Source organism: Zootoca vivipara, chromosome Z, assembly GCF_963506605.1.
Source record: "Zootoca vivipara chromosome Z, rZooViv1.1, whole genome shotgun sequence".
Taxonomy (NCBI): domain Eukaryota; kingdom Metazoa; phylum Chordata; class Lepidosauria; order Squamata; family Lacertidae; genus Zootoca; species Zootoca vivipara.
This window is the reverse complement of record NC_083294.1, coordinates 28,023,014-28,044,089: the sequence shown is the minus strand read 5'-3', so window position 1 is coordinate 28,044,089 and position 21,076 is coordinate 28,023,014. Positions and strand designations below refer to the sequence as shown.

Genomic DNA, 21,076 nt, shown 5'->3' with positions numbered 1-21,076 from the left:
AAGCACACAAAGGATTGTAGCCTCAAAAGTATTAATGTCTTAGTTTTGTATCAGGATCTGTGTGTCACAGTTGTTTGATGAGAGAGTTGAGGGATTATGTCAGAATGATAGCAGACACAGAATATTTGCTTCTAGTATCTCCAAAGTATATCAAAGGTCACCAAAGACAAGCAGGAAGTACACTTCTCTCATGTAGATGGAATGTTGTATAAGTGCAGAAATGCACCTTGGATTTAAATGTTGTATACATCTATAAAAGTACATTTATGCAGAAGTACTATTTACACACTTGTGGGGGGAACTAAAAAAAATTGCAAAGGGACAAGGGTTTCAGGAAGAATTACTTTGGCAATCCCACCTGCCATTGAACCCAATGGGTTTTGGCTATACACGCTTTTGGCTTTATGTGTGATCCCCAGAACATAACTCCTGCATAAGTAGAGGTAGATATATTATCATTGTAGATTGCCTTAATTATCTTCATACTAAACAATCTGAGTTTAGTCTTTCAGTCATTCCAGAAAGAATGAAAGAGAGAAAATTCATCTGGGTCCTTCAAAATTTTCAATTTTTACTCTTGAAAAAACAGGAAAAATAGTATGCAGGGAGGAGCTGGTTCACCCCAAATTTAGGATGAGTGAGGATTGGTAAAATCCCTGTTTAGGTTCCATGTGGATGGTTTACATTTATCTTATTTTTGTCACGTTTTGTAGAAAATTGTTTTCTCCCAAAGTGGCTCACCTCAGTTAAAAAGAAAAGAAGAAAAAAAAGCAAAAGAATGGCTCTAGGAGAAAAGGGGCAAGGGGAGGTTAGAGATCAGTACTTCTGGTCAGCTGAACAAAGTACTGGCCTCTAAGCATGTCTTTACATCCAGTTTGGGCCTGGTTGATCTTCACTTGCTGGCATTCTTTCTTGAATAGTAGTTGGTGGGTCTTGTTCTTTGGATAGGTCTGGAATGTCCCTTTCCCTTGCTTCTGCAGTCGTGGGGGAACTGGAATTTAGAACAGAATGTTCTTTCTGTCATGGAGGGGAATAGTGCATTATTTTGCAGGCTTCAATTTTAATAGAAAGATGCTAAAATATAGTTGAAATTTGCTTGTTAGCAAGCACGCTTTAAATTCTCTTCAGCTTTATTATAAGGGACAAAAAAGCAAAGTAGGCATTTACAAGTGAATTTTGGCAGTATTTTGCATAGCCACAGCAAACGAAATGAAAAAAACATGTTATTTGGTCAAGCTTACTAAGCTTTTGGTGTGGCATTGTTAGCAAAGTCAATTCTTTGTAGAAGACAACATTAAGTTGTGAAATGTATTGTTCTAAAGGGGCACAAGGAGCTAAAACAAATTATACAATCATAATATAATATGCAATCATAATATCAAACAATCATATCATATAATAGTATATAATCATGATATCATACTATCATAATAGCAAAATCATACAGTCATAATATCATATGGTCACACAATTATACAATCAATATAACAATATCATACCATCACAATATCACACTATCATATTGTACAATCATCCAGTCATATCATATGATCATTAATGAAGGAAATTAACCTATATCCAACTCCTCCAGCATATGTTGCTGATGACCAGTGTAAAATGGGAGAGGCTTAATTTCCCTCTCCTTGAAATTCATTTTGCATTGGCCAGCTGGGGTGGGGGTGGGGTATGTGGCTGAGGAGCTGAGGGCTATGATATTTGCTGATGGCATTGTTATGATATTGTGATTGGGAAATATTATGATTATGTGATATTGATCTCATTGTGTGGTTGTATGGTGTGGTGTGTCTATGATTATGTAATTGTATGATATTATGATTGTATTGCAATGTTATTATAATTATGAATGATTCTATGATTGAATGAGATGGCTGATTGATTTAATAATATGATTGTATGATATTATGTTTGAATGCTATTACGATGTGAACTTGTAAACGGGCATTTGCTGCACCTCAACCTCATAGCGGTTGGCAAGAATATGTTTGCTAAGAGTCTCGAGAACCTAATCAGGAGAGCTTTAAACTAAATCCTGAGGGGGAGCGAGACAATATTACAGATGAAAGTTAAACATGCATGCACATACACACACACACACTCCCCTTACTTTTTCTTGGCTGGTTTTGCCTTTGTACCATTGGATTAACTTGCAGACTGTGCTTCTGGACACTGGTGGAAGCCATGTAAAGATTTAATGGTCTGAAAAAGCTTTATAGAAAACTGGACATGATCGATTCTTGTAACCTGTTCTTTCCTTGAAACTTCAATCACAGCAGCTGGAGGCAAACTGATTTTAAACCAAGCAGCAGCTTTGTCAATATGAGCTGCTACTGGCATGTTTCTATGTCTTTAAAAATACAGCCATAATTCCTTATGTTAGATAAAAATGAGACTTTTCAGTAATAGTTTTGCCATTGACGAACATTTTCATGTTACATTGTACAGCAAGAATTTGGCAAGAGGTTTGTACACGCAGATTCCACTTACAGTTCCAGGGGAATCATTTGTTGGGTGAGCATTCACACAATGAGCTAATGATTTCCATTTCCCCCCTATTAGAACATTTATAATCCATGATCATTTTCTGCCCCGTCCCACCATAGTTTCTTTCTAAAATGGCTGCAACCAACCAGCAAAAGGATTACAAAGAAAAACTGATTTGTCCAACTTCTCCTGCTCTCTGATTTGTCAGATTTCACTCTCCCCTCCCTCTGTCCATGATTTCTGCCCCAAAATGGCTGCCACTGATGAGCAAAGCACAAACAAATAAGGAAATGAGCAAACTCTGGCTGTTGGAATTTCGGAGTCAGCTGTGTATATATCAAGATTTGGGCATAATTCCTTGTGTTCAGATAAGTGAATTTGCAGGTAACAAGGGCAGATAGTGGGACCTGCGTGCACATAGAATGTCTTGTTAGGAGGCCAACTTATTTAATAAACTCTGCTGTCCTTGTATTCACTGTGTGCATTTATTATGAGCAGCACTGAAAGCATACCTTAAAATAAATGTTATATTGTATGTACAGATTATGTTCGGTCTTCCAGCATAGTGCTTTTTTTTTAGATCCACTTTTTAAAAAACTATTTAATTTTGTTTGAAGTATAATAAGCCAAGAGTGACTTATTAATATTTCCATGAGCCATTGAAGCTTATATATTGGTGGAACCGTATGGCAACCACTTTGTTTGTATCTTTCATTATTTTGCCTTTAGGCCAATAATATAATATTAATTAACCCTGAGCACATGAAGCCATTATAGTACAGGAAATAAAACAGTAAAATAATACCTTGTTATCATGCAGTTTGCTTATGTTTCAGTTATTTTTCTGTTTGAGAGTTCATTGATCAGCTGTTTTGCATCCCATTTTTTTCTGTCCTATGGGCTATAGGATAGTATACTAAAAAATACACAGTTCAAGCTTGTAATGTTTTGCAGCCCCTGTGGCACAAAGTTGCTTTATGTGAAATATTTTATAATACTGTTTTAGACTTCGGCCTCAGCAAAGAATCTGTGGATCAAGAAAAGAAAGCCTATTCTTTCTGTGGTACTGTAGAGTACATGGCTCCTGAAGTTGTAAACAGACGAGGCCACAACCAGAGTGCTGATTGGTGGTCATTTGGTGTTCTTATGGTACTGTAAATTTCATTACCTAATTTTACATGACAATTAGATGTGCTGTATGGTGTTGCCATTGTCCACATGTTTTTGTGATTGTCAAGATATTTGATATAGCATTATATTGCCCAGCTTAAAATCTGAGAAAGTTTTTGTTTTAAAATATACTTCCTTCTCTGTGAAATTTGTAGTTATTTTCTGTGTTGAATAACTGAAGTACAGCAACTGAAAACATTTCACCACACAATATTTTGACAATGAAAACCTTTTTTTATAAACATTTTTATTAGATTTTCCAATTTAAATATCTAATCCATTTTCAAATTATACAAATATCAATTAAACAATTAACCCTAATGAGATTGCTTCTCTTTGATGTCCATGTTTTAAGGAATCTTTAACCACATTCCAAGTGAATCCAAAAATACATACTTCAATTATTTATATTTTCAATTCACACAGTTTATATATTTAAGAAACCATATTAATTCAATAAATTTCCCACTTTCCGATCTCGCTTGCTTTATAAATGTTGTTTACAGTTCTTCAGGAGGGAGTTTTGTTAAGTAAATTGTAAGGCACAGTAAACCAGAGTTAGAAAGTTCTCGCTCCCCCCTTCAGCTCCGTCACATACCATTTCTTGCTCTTGGGTACATTCCTCTGTTATATTTTGTTTTCTCAGTGGCTGAGCTTAGCAGAATAAATCTTCTTTCCTTGTCTGAAGCATGTCCACGACTTATATCCAATCTTTCTCTTGTCATGGAGCCTGTTTTCGCTCATAGAATCGGCGTCCCGGGAGATCCAGGCTCCCATGGGGGCTTTCCATCCAGTGCCCCCAGCCCCTCCTTCCTTCCGAAGTCAAAGCTGGTGGTGGGCATCTGCGGATGAGACTGCATCTTCCCGTACCCCCTTCAGGAGGCTGCATACTCCCATTTACAGCCTCGTAAATTACCCTGTGGGAACCAGAGAGATGGTTTTTTCAGCCATCTTCTACGGCGATCCAAGCGGAAGTTGACAGTGAAAACCTTAATACATTTTAGCATAACCATTTGATTGAAGAATCTTATATTCCTTTGTGCTTTTTATTGTGGTAATGAACAACTAAAACAAACTCATGGACTGAATTTTAGCCAAGGGCATTTTGTTTTTGTTGGAATATTCAATAAGTATGTCTGTATGTGCCATGGCTGAACAAACTATCAATTGCCAATAGTATTGCTGCATTTTAACTAATGGCCCTCCAAACTCCGTGGGGCAATTTATCATAAATTCCATGTCTAGCTATTTTATTTTCTTGCTGCTTTCCTACCCCCAGTTCAAAATTCCTCCAAATTAAAATTAGATTTTATAAAAGTTTGATCTGAGGTTATTTCTTTCCCAGTTTGAAATGCTTACTGGTACACTACCATTTCAAGGTAAAGATCGAAATGAAACTATGAATATGATCCTCAAGTAAGTATTTTTCTGTTCTCTATCTCAAAATATTTCTATTTCTAAGTATTTCCAACTTAGAAAGTATAATACAAATTATATCTGACTAATACCATACAACAATCTTTAACTTGAATGAAAGAAAATATAGAGTAAAAATACAGTTTTCTTCATGACCTAAATGATTAGAAAATGTATTCTACAAATGAACAAATTACATTTTGGAGATGGCATTTTCTTTAAATTTCAATGGCTTCTATGCTTTAGACCAGGGGTTGTCAACCTGGTCCCTATGGCCCAGTAGTGGGCATTTCAGGATTCTAGGTGGGTGGTAGGGGGTTCTACAGCACAAGCTGAATCCTCCCCCCATTGAGCACTGGTGGGCAGTAAGGAAATGTTACCATCAAGAAAGATGCATTAGTGGGTGGTAGGTATAAAAAGGTTGACTACCCATGCTTTAGAGGGTCTTTGCTTATTAAACTTACAGTCAAACGGTTTAATCTTTAGAATTGGGTTAGTTTGGGGCTTGCCAGCAGCAGAGGCACAATGTTGCAAACCATAGCTTTTGGTTAGTGTTGCAAGAAACTTGCTCTGGCGATGCTGGCAGGTTTTTGTGCAATGGTTAAGATCACTGTGTTCATTCCCCCACCCCGTTTTTTAAAAAGCTTCTGTATAGTATCAGATATATTTCTTGGAAAAGTGATGAACACTTTTACTTGCCAGATTGTATACTAGATTCTTGCCACTCACCAGTCACAGTGAGTGCTTTTGGGACTGGGCATCTGTTCTGGTGACTTGCTCAATGATTTTGGACTACGGAATGGGGAGAAAAGCTTTGCAAAGAACTCTGATTAAATAGTCAGCTCATGAAAGCATAATGGAGTATTGTATTCCCAGCAAATTGTTTGTTTATCTGGAATAGATGAATGATATGCAATTCTGCGTGAGATGCAATATAGAAAGTGGATGACATGAATAGGTAAACCCATTTTAAATGTGCTCTTTTAGGGTAATTGAATTGAACTGCATACTTTCTTGTTGCATTGAAGTGTATTGCACAGATCATAGTCTATGTTTTATTTAATTAATGAGTATACTTTGAATATGAATTCTCTCTTTTTCTAGAGCAAAACTAGGCATGCCACAGTTTCTTAGTACTGAAGCTCAAAGTCTTCTCCGGATGTTGTTTAAAAGGAATCCTTCAAATAGGTTAGGTAAGTTTGTATCGCCTAGATTAGTGTTGGCGAACTTATGGCATGCGTGCCAGAGGGGAAACTCAGAGCCCTCTCTGTGGGCACGTGCGCTGTTGCCCCAGCAAAGGGCTGGTAGAAGGCAAGGGCAGCGTGTCAAGTCCTCAGCTCAACTTGTGTCCGAGTAGAAGTGCCTCAGATGGGGCGCCGGGATGTGTGTGTACAAAATGTAGCCACAAACTCCAGCTTGCAGGGGATCTGATGCGGAACTGGAGGCTCCTTTAAACTTCTCCCTGGAGGGGAGTGCCGCTGCAAACCCCTCAATGGAAAGTGTGATGGAGCCTGCACCTCCCCAGCTGAGCAGCCCCAATCAAGCTCCTGTTCCCGTGCAGAGTAGCCCGATTCCACTCCTATATGCCTGCAAGCAGGAGCAGGCTGGGGGGTGCAGGTGGTGGTGACATCCCTTGCTTGCTTGCTTGCCGCCCCAGCCCAGGCTTCCCTCACACTAGAAGTGTGGCACTCAAAATGAAAGTTATACTCTGAACAGAGCATGTTCCGCTTCCGAAAAGGGTTTGAAAACCAGAACACTCATTTCTGGGTTTGAAGTGTTCGGGTTCCAAGCAGTTCGAGAACTAAGCTGTTTAAAAACTGAGGTACCACTGTATTTCTCCATTCCCTCTCTGCATGGATGTGCCAACCTCCCCTTCTAAACTACAACCTCAGTATTCAGGTTAAATTGCTGTGTTGGCACTCTGCGATAAATAAGTGGGTTGTGGGTTGCAGTTTGGGCACTCGGTCTCTAAAAGGTTCGCCATCACTGGCCTATATTGTAAGCAACTAAGGCCTGCTTATTTTAGTTGTTTATCATAGATTCATTCTGTTGAATCTTCGCAAAACCACAGAAGGATATGTCTTAAAGATGCTTTCGAACCAAGCATTTCGTTGAGTGTTAAATATTAAGTTCTGGTCTGTCCTGGCTTATGCAAAGGTTATACTATTTCCCATGGAAAATAGATTTGAAAAAAAGAGGAAATGAGCAAATTGAGTTCAAGTTGTTCTAATGACCTGTTAGAGTGGAAAACTTCAGTAGCATTGCTGGTCTTTCAGTGGAATCAATGGTGTGTCCTCTGCATCTCTTCTTGTTCTTTCTCTGCTGCAGCCTGATGTAATGACTGCTGCCAAATGACAGGACAGGTGGTGGCCTCACATCCATTCTTTTTCGTCTTCTGATACAGCCTGACTCTAATTGCTGCTTGTGTTCAAGTTATAATGAATCATACTCTGCTTCATCAAAATGAGCCGTCATTCAAAATAATGTAGTTTGGGTGGGGAACCTGTGGCCATGCAAATGTTGCTGAACTAAAACTCCTCATCTTTGACCATTGAACTTGCAGGCTTTGGCTGAAGGGAGTTGGTCTACAATAACTTACAGAGGGATAGAGGTTCCTCACCTTGATGTAGTTTATGTAGCTCCTTTGGGATGTATTCTGTTCTGAACTTGTTGTATAAAGCACTAATAAAATACTGTGTTCCCAAAGATAAAATTATAGTAGTCTGCTAATAACTGTGACAGGGGCTTTTTTGTTCTGGGTAGTGATGTATGTGTGGGTACGGTACCTGATGTAAACCATCTTGGTTCTTTTTTCATTTTCATGGTACACCTGAAGGTGAAAAAACTGGTCAATCCTGGAATTTTTATTTCACTTCAAATGCTATAAGTAGATGTGTTCCATATCCTCAGACTTTCTCCTAAATCTGGTTACTAAATATTGGCTGGGATTCAAAGAGTGCCCAAGGTTTGAGGCATATCAACTAAATTGTGTTAAGAGACAACAGTCCACTATTCAAAACTATAACTCAAAACCCTTAGTTTTGAAACTGTATTCCAATATATTTTAGGTAAGGTAGAGAGGTGCTATTTGAGCAACTAAAAGTCAAAGCCTCTTTGGATGCCCCACAAGATTTTTCTTTACGCTGTTTGATTTAGTCCCTTTCATTTCCTTCAATGACAGGAGCTGGTCCTGATGGGGTTGAAGAAATCAAGAGACATCCTTTCTTTTCAACCATTGATTGGAATGTGAGTAGATAAAAGAAGGCTGAAATTTAACACTCCATTTTTGTAATGTTGCCTTTTTAAAAATAAAAATAAAAATGTGGGATATATCAAATTGTTCAAGCAGCCAACCATTGTGTACTTCTAGCATCTATTTAGAAAACCTATTTTCTAAAAAGAAAAAACATTAAGGGAGAATCACATATGAACCGACCCAGACCCTACAGTCATCATGTATCTTTCTTCATGTATCTCCTCCAGGAAAGTGAGTCCTTTCTGTGGGAACTCCCTAGTTGCGTAATGCTTGAGGAGGATCATCTGGTGCCTTTCTTCTATATCTTTAGGCACCAGGCAAAAACACTCCTCTTCTCCCAGGCCTTTGGTTAATTAAACAGTCTATGGCCTTTTAAACTGGACAGAGGCCCATTTAGTCCCCTTTAATGGGATATCCTGACATCACACCTCTTCATCTCAACTCAATGCCTTTTTGCTACGAGGAAGGCAAAACCTCCAAGAGGGCCCAATCTGTTTGCAGGAAAATTCCTTCCTGACTCCAAATACAGCAATTATTAAACCATAGTGGTCCTGAACTCGGGCACAACCAATCTAAATATTCAGGTGTCAAACCAGAGTGAAGACTTATCCACTCTGGTCACCGCTCAATCCCAGCCTCCAGCATGCCCTTGATTTGGCAATTTGAATTTTGAGGATGACGTGTTCTCCTGTGGATCCCCAAACGATCAGCCGCTATGAAGTGGCATCTTGTCCCATGGGGAGTAGAGGGGCAGCTGTGACACACCACAACTGCCACCCACCCTGGCACCAGGTAAGCGGCCATTTCCAACCTTCAGCCCTAAATATCTAAAATTCATTCATTTTCTCATTTCACACTCTAATTTTTATCTTATTAATAAAAGACAGGAATGGCTTTCCTCTAATCGAACATATCAACTTTGCCTCCAATAAGTTCAACAACCATGCCTCTATATTTAACAATAATAATAAAAATTCTGTCATTGTCCACATAAGTCTCTCCGCTGTTATCATATATTGAGATATTATTCCATAGTTCTTTTTTTGTTATGTATCCATTAATTCGCCCCCAGTTCAGTGTCTTCAGGTCCAATTTCCTATTGGGTTTGATGTGGTTTTGCATCCTTATCTAAAAAACATTTCCAAGAAAAGGGCCAGAGGTTTGAAAGCTTTTTCTTTGGAGTTCATTCAAAATTGTACACAGAGAGCATTTCTTTCTCAGCTCTATTGATTACAGATCCCATCTCTCTCCATCCATGACTTCATTCCATTCCTGCAGAAAATCCACCATTTCGCTGTTTCTTTCCTCCAAACACCCTTGTGAAGGGCTTTTCCATTTCACTATCTGTTCCCCCCAACTCTACTATTTCACCCTCTGGTTCTGCCAATCCTTTACCCATATTCTTCTCCAAAGTCTCTGTATCATCTTTGATTCCACTTTTCATTTAATTTCTCTCTGGCTTGCTTTCATTTACCATTAGATCAAACTTTGATCTAATCAATTTTATTTGCTTACCAAACATTTGCTGATGGATACCAACAGTCAGTGGAATGTCCAAAGATATACTTGCTATACTGAATATTTTTTATCTTAAGCAATTCAGTCTCATTGCATTTCCTGTCTACGTATTAAGATCTTCATAGCCTTATATCTTATTAGAATATAACCATTCTCTGTGGAAGTCCTTTTTCCAACTTTACAGGAAGAGAAGAGGAAGTGAGAGTAGAAACCCAATGTTTCACTGGAGCTCACTACAACTCATGCATGTACTGTTAAGCCATGGCTTAGCGTTAATGTGCAAGTCCAGCCATTGTGTACTAGAAGTGAGTCAGGAGAAAGATCATATTTTTCTTGTCTTTTCCCCCCACTCAAGCATGCAGAGAATTGTTTTTTTTTGTAGCCTTTTGGAAGTTCTTCAGATTCACACTAGAGAATCAGGTGAACCCAACTTAAAGAGAAATACCTACTTTACATTTTGATGCTTTAATTTGCATGTGGTGTGTTTGCGCTCATGAGGAAATAATATACTATTGCAATTCCATTTTCAGAAACTATTCAGGAGAGAGATTCTGCCTCCATTTAAACCTGCTTCTGGGAGGCCAGAAGACACATTTTGTTTTGATCCAGAATTCACAGCAAAAACACCAAAAGGTAAATTGGTAAAACAAAGAAACAAAAACAATATAAACTTTTCTCTACCACGCCCATTTACAGTGTAAATTTCATTTAAAATCCAAGCAGTGTTGGAACAGATCTAATTTGCTGAAAAACAATAATCAGCTCACATATAATTATTGTATTGGTCACTTATAGCAAACACTCTATCAATAATATCTTGAGGATATCATTAATTTGCTTCCTTTTAAAAATGCTTTTTGATCCTTTTTTGAAATTAAATCCTCAAGTTAATTGTTTGAAAAACAAATCTGAGAAAGAAGACAAAGTAGCCCTTTATTCCTTCTGCCTTTGTCACAGTTTCTTCCTCTTATAGATCCATTAAATTCTTGTAAATGTAAATGAGCTTAGTATTTATACTTGCCTTTATTTTTCAAAAAGTGAAAAAAAAATCCATAACTGCAGTGGGAAAACACGTATTATGGGCTGTCTAACGTAATGTAAATTTAATCATTAGATTCTCCAGGAGTTCCACCTAGTGCTAATGCACACCAGCTCTTCAAAGGCTTTAGCTTTGTCGCAACTACTGCCATAGAAGACCACAAAATCTCCCCTCTCAACAACATATTGCCAATAGTACAGGTAAAAGGTTGCATTTTCCCACCTTGGGTCCTGTATTCACATTTAACTATTGAAATAGCTACTTCCAGCGGTGTAGTAGTAAGATTTGCAGTAATTGCTTATTAAGCAAATATTGTTTATAAAGGAAAAGGGACCCCTGACCATTAGGTCCAGTCGTGACCGACTCTGGGGTTACGGTGCTCATCTCGCATTATTGGCCGAGGGAGCCGGCGTACAGCTTCCAGGTCATGTGGCCAACATGACAAAGCCGCTTCTGGCGAACCAGAGCAGCACATGGAAACGCCGTTTACCTTCCCGCTTGGAGTGGTACCTATTTATCTACTCGCACTTTGACGTGCTTTCGAACTGCTAGGTTGGCAGGAGCTGGGACCGAACAACGGTATATTGTTTATACAGGATGCATATTTTCTATTTTCTGAATATTAATCCTCTAGCACAGCAATAGAAGACCTCTGTCTCACAGATCTAATTGGCCTGCGAGGCAGTTTTCTCCAAGCCACACCCATCTGTATTGCACCGAACATCATATGTAGCATCATATGGGTTGTCATATGTAATATCAGGAGTGGGGCAGGCAAATACATGGCTGGAATACATGACTGGAATCAGCTGCATTGGGAACTTGCTAGTAAGCTGGTAGGGCTTTTCTCTGAGCCAATCAGCTAACGTGTGCTGAAATCTAGTGACTTTTGAAGGTGTGCTGAGAACAAGCTTTTAAAAGAACTTCTTCTCAGTGTTTATCCGCCGATGAGTGCTGAAAGGGAACTCCTCTGAGGTCCATTTACAAGCATAGTAGGAATTCAAAACGTGCCCGAAAACAATGTTTTTTCCTCTGCCGATCTGCAGAGGGAAAATGTCATTTTTTCCAGGTGTAGAGCGGCAAAGGGAAAATGTCCACCTGCTGGCATGGTTTGAATACATACCACACTTGCAAACAGACTTTAAAGGTGTTTCCTAATTTAGCACTCAGAGAGAACTCACTTGAGTCATGACCTGATGTCAGGTGATTGACAAGTGGGCAGCTCCACCCATCTTCCAAAGCTGGCCCTTGAGGACGGTGGAGGGATTTTAGAATCCAGCCTGCCAACTGGATCTAGTTCCCCACCCTTGCTGTAGCAGGTTCATAAATAAACATAGAGGATGAAACTTGTCAAATCTCAAAATTCTAGCTAGTACACACATTTTCCCAGCTGACGATTGTTTTTTTTTGGAGGTTCAGGGAGCGGGGAACATGTCTTATGTAGGATATCTTATTCACATCTTACATAAGGCAATTAACATTTAGGTGCAGATCATCAGGCTTCCAAAGCCCTATCCAATCCAAATATCTATTATACTAGCTATTGGCCATGACAAATCTGAATCGAGAATAAATGTCTCCCTTACAGTTCATGGCTACATTTTCTTGTCCTTAGGGTCCTGTTTGAGGCAGACAAAACTATCAGTAGTTATGTTTGGCCAATAAATTATGATCTTGTTTCCCAGCTCTGTGTCTTTATTGTACCACTTTCGGCACACTGCAGAAGCATCTAGTACATTTTACATATGTTTGGGAACTGAATCATTTACTGAAGTTTATGAAATGATTGTTAATAATTGTGTATAGCTTTAAATGACAGTTTGTTTGCTTTTAGCAACTTCGTGGGAACAGTGCACTATTCACAGATGCTTATGAACTTAAGGAGGACATTGGTGTTGGCTCATATTCAGTGTGTAAGCGCTGCATCCACATGGCTTCAAGCATGGAGTTTGCTGTGAAGGTATATATGGAGTTCCTTTCTCCATAGTTGGTACTGGTAAATGTATTAATAGATCTTAGATCTCTTTCCTCTAACCCTATTTAACAATTTTTTGCAAAATACAAAAATGTGTATTTTTAAAACAAAGACCTGTCACTCTAATGTTTATAAAGCAGCCTGTTATTAAAACATTATTCAACTGTAAGCTTTACAATAAATACTCAGTATGCTTGCTTACGTATAGTTACCTTCATGTACCCGAGGGAGTATCCTGCAACTTAGGAATACATTTGTAATGCCCTATTGGAGTTGCTTAGGACACTTAAAAAGATTTAGCCTCTTTGATGCCACAATACTCTTTATCTTCTATAAAGAAATGGTCTATAAAGCCCTTAATGGCTTGTGGCCAGTTTCCTTGGAGGATTGCCTTCCGCCATATGTACTCTCTGGACAGCTTCTGTCTGTAGAACTTGCGCTTTTTACAAATGCTATATGTTTCACATTACCTAGGTGTCAATCTTCTAGTTCGGTCACACCTGTGTTTCGAAACACCCTGCCTATTGATGCTAGGCAAATGGCCTTACTGTATTGTTTTAGACACCTGCTGAAAATCTTTTTCTTTCAGCATGCCAACCCAGACATATAATTTAGCGTTGTACATTCTGTTTTTATGCTTTGCTGATCTCAACTGTGTTTATTAATAATAAAATAACAATGTACACTGCTTGGCTTAGATTTTACTGATTAAGCATTCCATACATATTTCAAAATAAAGCAGAAGTCAAATAAAAATATTTTTGAAACTGATAATCAACTGAGCACTTGGGGATAAAGCTGATTATAAACTGAAACAAGTAAATATTTCAGTCATTTGTGGTCCTCCAGTCAGAAGACCTACATTGGCCAAATGGTGATCAGATCCTCACTGCTATTGCTGTACTTGTTTCTCAGAGCATCATAACATATAGGCTAAAGAGGAACCTTGAGTGCATGAGTTGTGAACACCAACTGATGTATGGTCAATAGTAGATAAGCATTGCAGTAGTGTGCAATGCTACACCCCCCCCCCATGCTTATAAATCATAAGAGGCTAGAAAGTGAACATAACATCCTCTTCCTTTAAGACATGACAACACATGGATAATCTCTTCCTATCCTGTTTGATATAAATGGTATAAATGGCAGAAGTTGTCACTGTGTCCTTCCCCTTTAACACAATTGCTCTGTACTGTCAAGAGAAAAGAACTTCCTTCAAGGCATTTCAAAGAAAAGGCCTTTATAGATTCATACGTTCTTATATTAATGGTAGCCCATTGTCAGAAAAGCAACTAAAAAGCCAAATGCAAGGTGCCCTGTGGGTTTGTTAATTCTCCACCAAGTTCATTACTTTATCTCCAGTTCCTTTATTTTAAAACAGGTGATTCATCCCCTCAAATTTTTGGAAGGCCTGCTGTCAAAATTTATGCAATTTTTAAAAATACTACTTATCTTCTTGGGATTGAAAGTTGTGTGGGGAAAAGACTTTGCAGAGGAATTAAAAACAAACCAATTGAATAAAATAAAATATGGGCATCCAAGCTTTTAATATATGTTTCAGTTGGCATTGGGGGGGGGCCTCTCAAGCTAGCTCACAGGTCACCTGTGAAATTGGTTCACAATACAAACGGGGTGGGGAAATACAATGTGTGCTGGAGGAATTTTCATAAAGATTCCCATATTGGCACCTCATATGTAACCGCCCAGCAGCGAAAACATTGTGCAACATAGTCTTTAAATAAATAATATTATCACTGAACAAAAAAATTGAGAGGAATCATTTTCTCTGTGTTTATGTGGTATTATTCTGAAACCCCTCTAAAACTGGGATTATTTTATGCTGGTTGCAGAGCTCCCAAAACTGGAAAGATGTTACTCATTTTAGTAGCTGTTACATGAGCTAAGAGTAGTACAGGGAACATCCAGCCTGGATTCCTTCTCTTAAGCAAGCCAATCATTTGTATTCCAACTCAATATAATTTTATTTGGAAAAGCATACTATTTACATGGTCTTAACTGGACTGTACTCCTTGAAATAACCTCTCTTAGAGGTAGAGCACTTGCTCAGATGTATGCCTACAAACACTATGTTTATTGTGGTTTACAGGTTTTTAAAGTTGTTTATATATTATTGTTACTATATAACTGTTTTCATTTAAATGTGTAACATTTGTGTAACATCTGCATGCCATTTAATCTTTCCAGATAATTGACAAAAGTAAAAGAGATCCCTCTGAAGAAATTGAGATTCTAATGCGCTATGGACAGCATCCTAACATTATTACTTTAAAAGATGTATGTATTCTAATTGATTTCTGAAAAAGCATACTGTCTGTAAACATGGATTTAGTTAAACAAGTTCTTGCTGTTCTTCACTAGAATATAGAAATTTCAACCTCTTTAATAATTTTCAGGAAAATATTTCATTGTGCCTCATTAAAAGGCCATTACCATAATTGAATGTAATGCAATGTGACCATTGCTGTAGACAAGACTGTGCCTGTTTTCTAAACCCCACAGACATAGAGGTCCACACATATATCTGTGCACCTTCCTGCATAAGAAATGATGTAATCTCTGCGGGAATTGGTAGTATGTTAGCGTTGCCTGGAATTCATTTGCACATAGTTTCATTTTGTTTATTGACTCACACAGATAGTGAAATGAAACACCAGTGTGGCCTTAGTAAATGTGCATTTGAATCTGCTAGAACTAGGGATGGATAATATTTTTGGTTCTAGGAGACAGATTCTTACCAGGCCCCTCTGGGCCTTATTTGACAGGTGAGCACCTGCCAATCACCTGGTGTCATAGACAATCTGATTTCCTAGATCCATTTCAGTCAGAATTTTGACACAGAAATTCCTTAGGTCACCTTGCATGATGACATCTTTCAGAAGAGAGACAGCGGAAATTTGTCCTTGTTAATTCTCCTCAGCCTCTTAGTGGCTTTAGATATCATCAACCATGATACCCTTTTGGAGCGGCTGTTGAAATTAGGGCTGGGTAGCACCACTTTGCAGTGGTTTTGGTCCTACTTGGATGGTCATTTCCAGAGGGTGATGCTTGGGGAGTGCTCTTCACTCCTCTGGAGCCTGTAATGGGGGGGTTTCCTCAGGGTTCAATCCCCCCCAATGCTTTTTAACATCCACATGAAACTGCTGAGTAGGATCATCCAGAATTTTGGAGTACATTGTCAGCAATATGCTCACTGGGCAAGGCAGTTTGAGCATATAACATCCATCTTGGACCAACTAAACTGGCTATCAGTAAGTTTCCAGGCCCAATTCTATGTGCTGGTTTTGACCTATAAAGTCTCTGGACTGCAATACCTCAAATACCACCTCTCCACATAGGAACCAACACAGACCCTGCAATCATATGAGGCCCCCCTTCCTGTGCTGCCTCTGAAAGAGGTCTGAAGGGCAGCAACCTGAGAAGGGGACCTTTTGTGCAGTGGCTCCCTGCTTCTGTAGTGCTCTCCCCAGGGAGGCTCACCTAGTGCCTTCGTTGCATATCTTTAGGTGCCAGGCAAAAATATTTCTCTGCTCCTATGACTTTGCCTAATTAAAACACCTATGACCTTTTAAACAGTGTATGAGGAGATTGTTTGTTATTATGTTATGAATTTTTTGTGGTTTTTGTATACCACCCTCTGAACTTCAGATGATGGGTGAATAAAATTGAATAAATAATAATAATGAAAGGTGGACAGAAATGCCCATCTGTCAAAATCCCTCGTGCAGCTTTGCATGTCATCCTTCACTTCTCCTTCAAACCACTGTTGAAGTTTTAAAAGAGAAACACACAAAGACTTGCAAAGCTAAATACTCTAGCAGTCTATCTTAAAGCTGCAAAGCACCCTTTGCAGTAGTTACCACCTCCTTTAAATGATGGGGTGGGTGCTCCAAAGTGTGCCAAGTACTTTAAAACAGGATCCACTGTTTATGTGCCTTTCTTTTTCTCTTTCACATCAATAAACTGGGAGGAGAGAAAGAAAGTTCTCTTGCACCCTGCCTTTGCTTGCAAAATGCTGCCTGAAAGTTTGGCACACGATTTGGTATTTGGAAGCAGAGGAGCCTTGCAAAAGCCTTTGCAAGTGTCCCCTTTCCCTTTTAATTCCCCTAGTCTTGTGCTGATCTTTTATCTCTGCTCATCTGGTGCTGAGTGGAGATTAAATCCTGCTGCCTGGGCTGCATGATCCTGTTTCCTGCCAGGGAAAGGGATGCCCTTCCTATACTGGAATTTGACTCTGTAATTCAGATTTTTTTTGGGTCATTTTACTCAGAGTTGATACATTGAAATTAATACAAATAAATTGGAGTCCTTGGAGAGTTGAGAAAATCAAATGAAAAGATTCCAAGAGCTCTGGCCAGGTAAAGGAATAATTTTTAGAAAGTTTTAAGTTGATAATAATAAGACAAATTCCAGTAGCAATCCAGTTTTTAGAAATCCAGGACAAGGCCCTGTTTCGGTTTATTCTTCATCAGCTCTAGTTTCATAGTTTCAAGGTCAAAGCGTACCAATCATGTACCATTCAAAGCGTACATGAATGGTACGCTTTGACCTTGAAACTATGAAACTAGAGCTGATGAAACATTGAAATTAATACGCATGACTCTGTTAGGTGTATGAACTTCAGTAGGTTTATGCTGTTAAACTTACAGTAGTTGAATATATTATATGACTTTGATTCACACTTTTCTCAAGTAATCAGATGCCTGGGAATATTTACATTACTCATATGCATTTAATTTCCGCAGGTGTATGATGATGGTAAATATATCTACCTTGTCACAGAATTAATGAAGGGAGGTGAACTACTGGATCGTATACTCAGACAAAAGTATTTCTCAGAACGGGAAGCAAGTGCTGTATTGTTTACGATCACTAAAACAGTTGACTACCTTCATTGTCAAGGAGTAAGTTATGTCTATTTTTGTTATTGTATAGTAATTACATTTGTATATATTCTAATATGTTGTTAATATTGTGGAGTAACTTTAAACTAAGCAGTACTCCACATACCGGTAGTAAACAGGACTGTAGGATATTGTGTTCAAGAGTTTGATTAGGTAAGCAATAAGGTCAAAGTAAATTTACAATAGTCATTTATTCTGAAATCTGTTCGCTAGTGACTAAAATCTGGGTCTGCTTTCATGATGGAAAAGCAAGCATCGGTTCTTAAAAAAAATTAATGAAAGCATGCTTACTCAAAAATAAGTTTCATCAATCTCAAAAAGGTTTATTCCTTATCCCCTCTTCTTAAGATTGCAGTCTAAATCAGCAGCCTGGTTAAGTTGCATTTATGCTATGAATAGTATCTAATTAAATCACCCATATTGGGCCCACATGCGTGTTGTATTGATTCTGCGTCTAAGTATTTGTCTCTTTCTTTTAAAAAATTGAAAAAGCTCCAAATTACGGTATCATTTCCTGCTTTTTTCAGTTTTCAGTTTAACATTTGTTTGTGTATTTTTAAGGTGGTGCATCGAGACCTTAAACCCAGTAACATTTTATATATGGACGATTCTAATAATGCTGACTCCATCAGGATCTGTGATTTTGGTTTTGCAAAACAACTTCGGGGGGAGAATGGGCTTCTCTTAACCCCCTGCTACACTGCCAACTTTGTAGCGCCAGAGGTATGCTGCTGAATTTATTGTATATTATTTGCACATGCTCTTGTGACATCTCAAGAAAGTAGTTACATTATCTAAAAAAAATTTCTTCCAGTAGCACCTTAGAGACCAACTAGGTTTGTCATTGGTATGAGCTTTCTATTTGCCTTGTATCTTCTAATTGCAAATGGTTAATTGTTTTGTTACTTTTTTATCAAATTGTTTACTTATCACATTTGTAGAGAGCTGTTCTCATAGCTCAAGGCAGTTAGCAAAGCTTTGCAAAATAAATATGTTACGAATACGTTTTAACAATGTTAAAGCACATGCATAGAAACTGATTTTCAATATTACCTGTTGTCATCTTTAACCAGAACCTTTCTGAAATCATAGCTACTGTGACTAGCATATTTTTGAGAATTTCTTTTAAGCTGTTAGTTGGGACTTTCAAATTATAGTCATTTCATGGCAGAAAAATCAAACTGTTTATTCTTCTCTATTTCATTAGGTTCTCATGAGACAGGGATATGATGCTGCTTGTGATATCTGGAGCTTGGGTGTCCTTCTTTATACAATGTTGGCTGGGTAAGAAGTGTTTTTAATTTAATCATTGTACTGAATGTTTTATTATTATTATTTTATTACATTTATATCCCACCTTTTCTCCTAGGATCTCAAGGTGTTGTACTGTCACGGACTGGCTGTATGCAGGAAGAGTGGTGGGAGGCACAAGCTGGGGATCCTCCAGGGGAAGAAGGCTCAGAGCCATGGGATGGGTGGCACAACAACTATAAGTAGTAGAAGAGGGAGCAGTAGAAGAGGAGGTTTCAGAAGCTGAGGAGCTAACAGGGTTTAGTGAGCTGGAAGAGGCTGTGGCAGAGAGCAGTCCAGAAGCAGAAGCCTAGGCTGGTGAGGAGGAGGACCAAGAGGCAGAGTGGAAACAGGCTGCTAAAGAAGCCAATATGTCTCCTGCTGCTGCTGTGACCATCTCCCCTCCTCCCTGATCTCTCAGAACATGAAGAAGGATGAATAGGGCAGAGCAAAGAGAGACAAAATGAAGGAGCTTCAGGTTGCTGGGGAAGGACCCAAGGGAGGAGGAACCTTAGGAAGCAGTGGAAGGTGGGCACCTTCAGTCCTTGCAACAGCCTCATCGGGGCAAGACCTACTGGGAAGAGTTGCTGTGACCACTAGGTCTGCACTGTTTTGTTTCTTTGAATAAAGAGTTAACTTCACAGACACCTTGTAAGTTTTTGCGGACTTGCTCCCAACCCCCGCCTTGACACCTACATACTTCTCCATCTCTCTGTTTTACCATCACAACAAGCCGGTGAGGTATGTTGAGAGATAGTGACTGTCCCAAGATCATGCAGTGAGCTTTATCTCTAAGTGGTCTCCCAGGTCCTAGTCCAGCACACTAACCACTATACCACACTGGTTTGTTTATGTGGCTGTAGCTATTTCTCTATAGTCTAGCACAGGTGAAACAAGTGGCGTCCTACATGAAATTCGATACCTCATAGTCAATAGGCTTCAGTGGTGTCAGTTAAAATTATTGTATTATTCTAATCTTGTTCTTTTGTATTGGAACCCAGGTATACTCCTTTTGCCAATGGTCCCAATGATACCCCTGAGGAAATCCTGTTACGAATAGGCAGTGGGAATTTTTCTTTAAGTGGAGGCAACTGGGACACTGTTTCAGACGCAGCAAAGGTGTAAATGTATTTTATCTTATGATTTATAAAATACAGGTAACTGTGTGAAACATCAGAATAACATTTTTGGCTAGGATCAATAATTCAAACTACGACATCAACAACAAACTTACCTTTAAGGCCTTTCTCTGTAAACATTTGAAAGGTAATTTTGTCTTGAAGCAGAACTGAAAGCATCACTTTGGCCTCTGTCACTTTTGGCTCCTAAGGTATTTATCAGAGGTAGAAAAAGCAACCTTTTTGTTATTTACAAAACTCAGGCCCAAGCTGCTGTTGTAGAATTTGTGTTGCATGAACTTTAATTATTTAAAAACTCATTAAATTTCTATATATATGGATAGATAGTATGTAAATTATGAGCCCATTTATTTTGACATTCAATTATCTTGTTTTCCTATGGCATTTGATGTCTGAGACTTTTACTGTGCCTCATCTCCGAAATCAGAAGTTCATGTTTAGCTTAGATTTATATGTAAGCAGTGGAATTTTAAAACTATGAAAGGTCACATTTAAAAGTATAGGGTGACATTAAACTAAATCAAACTTGGAATAGACCTATTAAAATAAATGGACATAAGTCAATTGACGTCGGTGGTTCCACTCAGTGTATGACTAACATTTGATGTTACCCATAGGATAGAATAAATGCTAACAGTATATATATTAATCACATATAGCACCTTTGATCAATAATTATTTAAAAGATGATAACGTATAATTTACTACTTCTGAAACTATTCTACTGAATTTACAAAATGCAATTGAGACTTTTAATAGAGCCCATAGAACGTTCTCTGTAAGAGATGGAAATATTACATCTGCAACATGCTTAAGTGGGTTATGAGTGCTGGCCAAAAGCAACATAAA

At 38.5% G+C, this 21,076-nt stretch overlaps 1 protein-coding gene across 1 annotated transcript in view; it reads left to right on the top strand.

Moving 5' to 3' along the window:
• Positions 1-21,076, top strand: part of RPS6KA6 (ribosomal protein S6 kinase A6) — a 64,473-nt gene that overhangs the window by 32,261 nt on the left and 11,136 nt on the right. The window contains exons 9-20 of the mRNA XM_035113870.2: positions 3,509-3,651; positions 5,018-5,088; positions 6,193-6,281; positions 8,270-8,334; positions 10,393-10,495; positions 10,977-11,101; positions 12,736-12,861; positions 15,082-15,171; positions 17,640-17,798; positions 18,360-18,521; positions 19,006-19,082; positions 20,090-20,207. Of these exons, the coding sequence (XP_034969761.2) occupies positions 3,509-3,651; positions 5,018-5,088; positions 6,193-6,281; positions 8,270-8,334; positions 10,393-10,495; positions 10,977-11,101; positions 12,736-12,861; positions 15,082-15,171; positions 17,640-17,798; positions 18,360-18,521; positions 19,006-19,082; positions 20,090-20,207 (1,328 nt within the window). The remainder of the gene's footprint in view (positions 1-3,508; positions 3,652-5,017; positions 5,089-6,192; positions 6,282-8,269; positions 8,335-10,392; positions 10,496-10,976; positions 11,102-12,735; positions 12,862-15,081; positions 15,172-17,639; positions 17,799-18,359; positions 18,522-19,005; positions 19,083-20,089; positions 20,208-21,076) is intronic.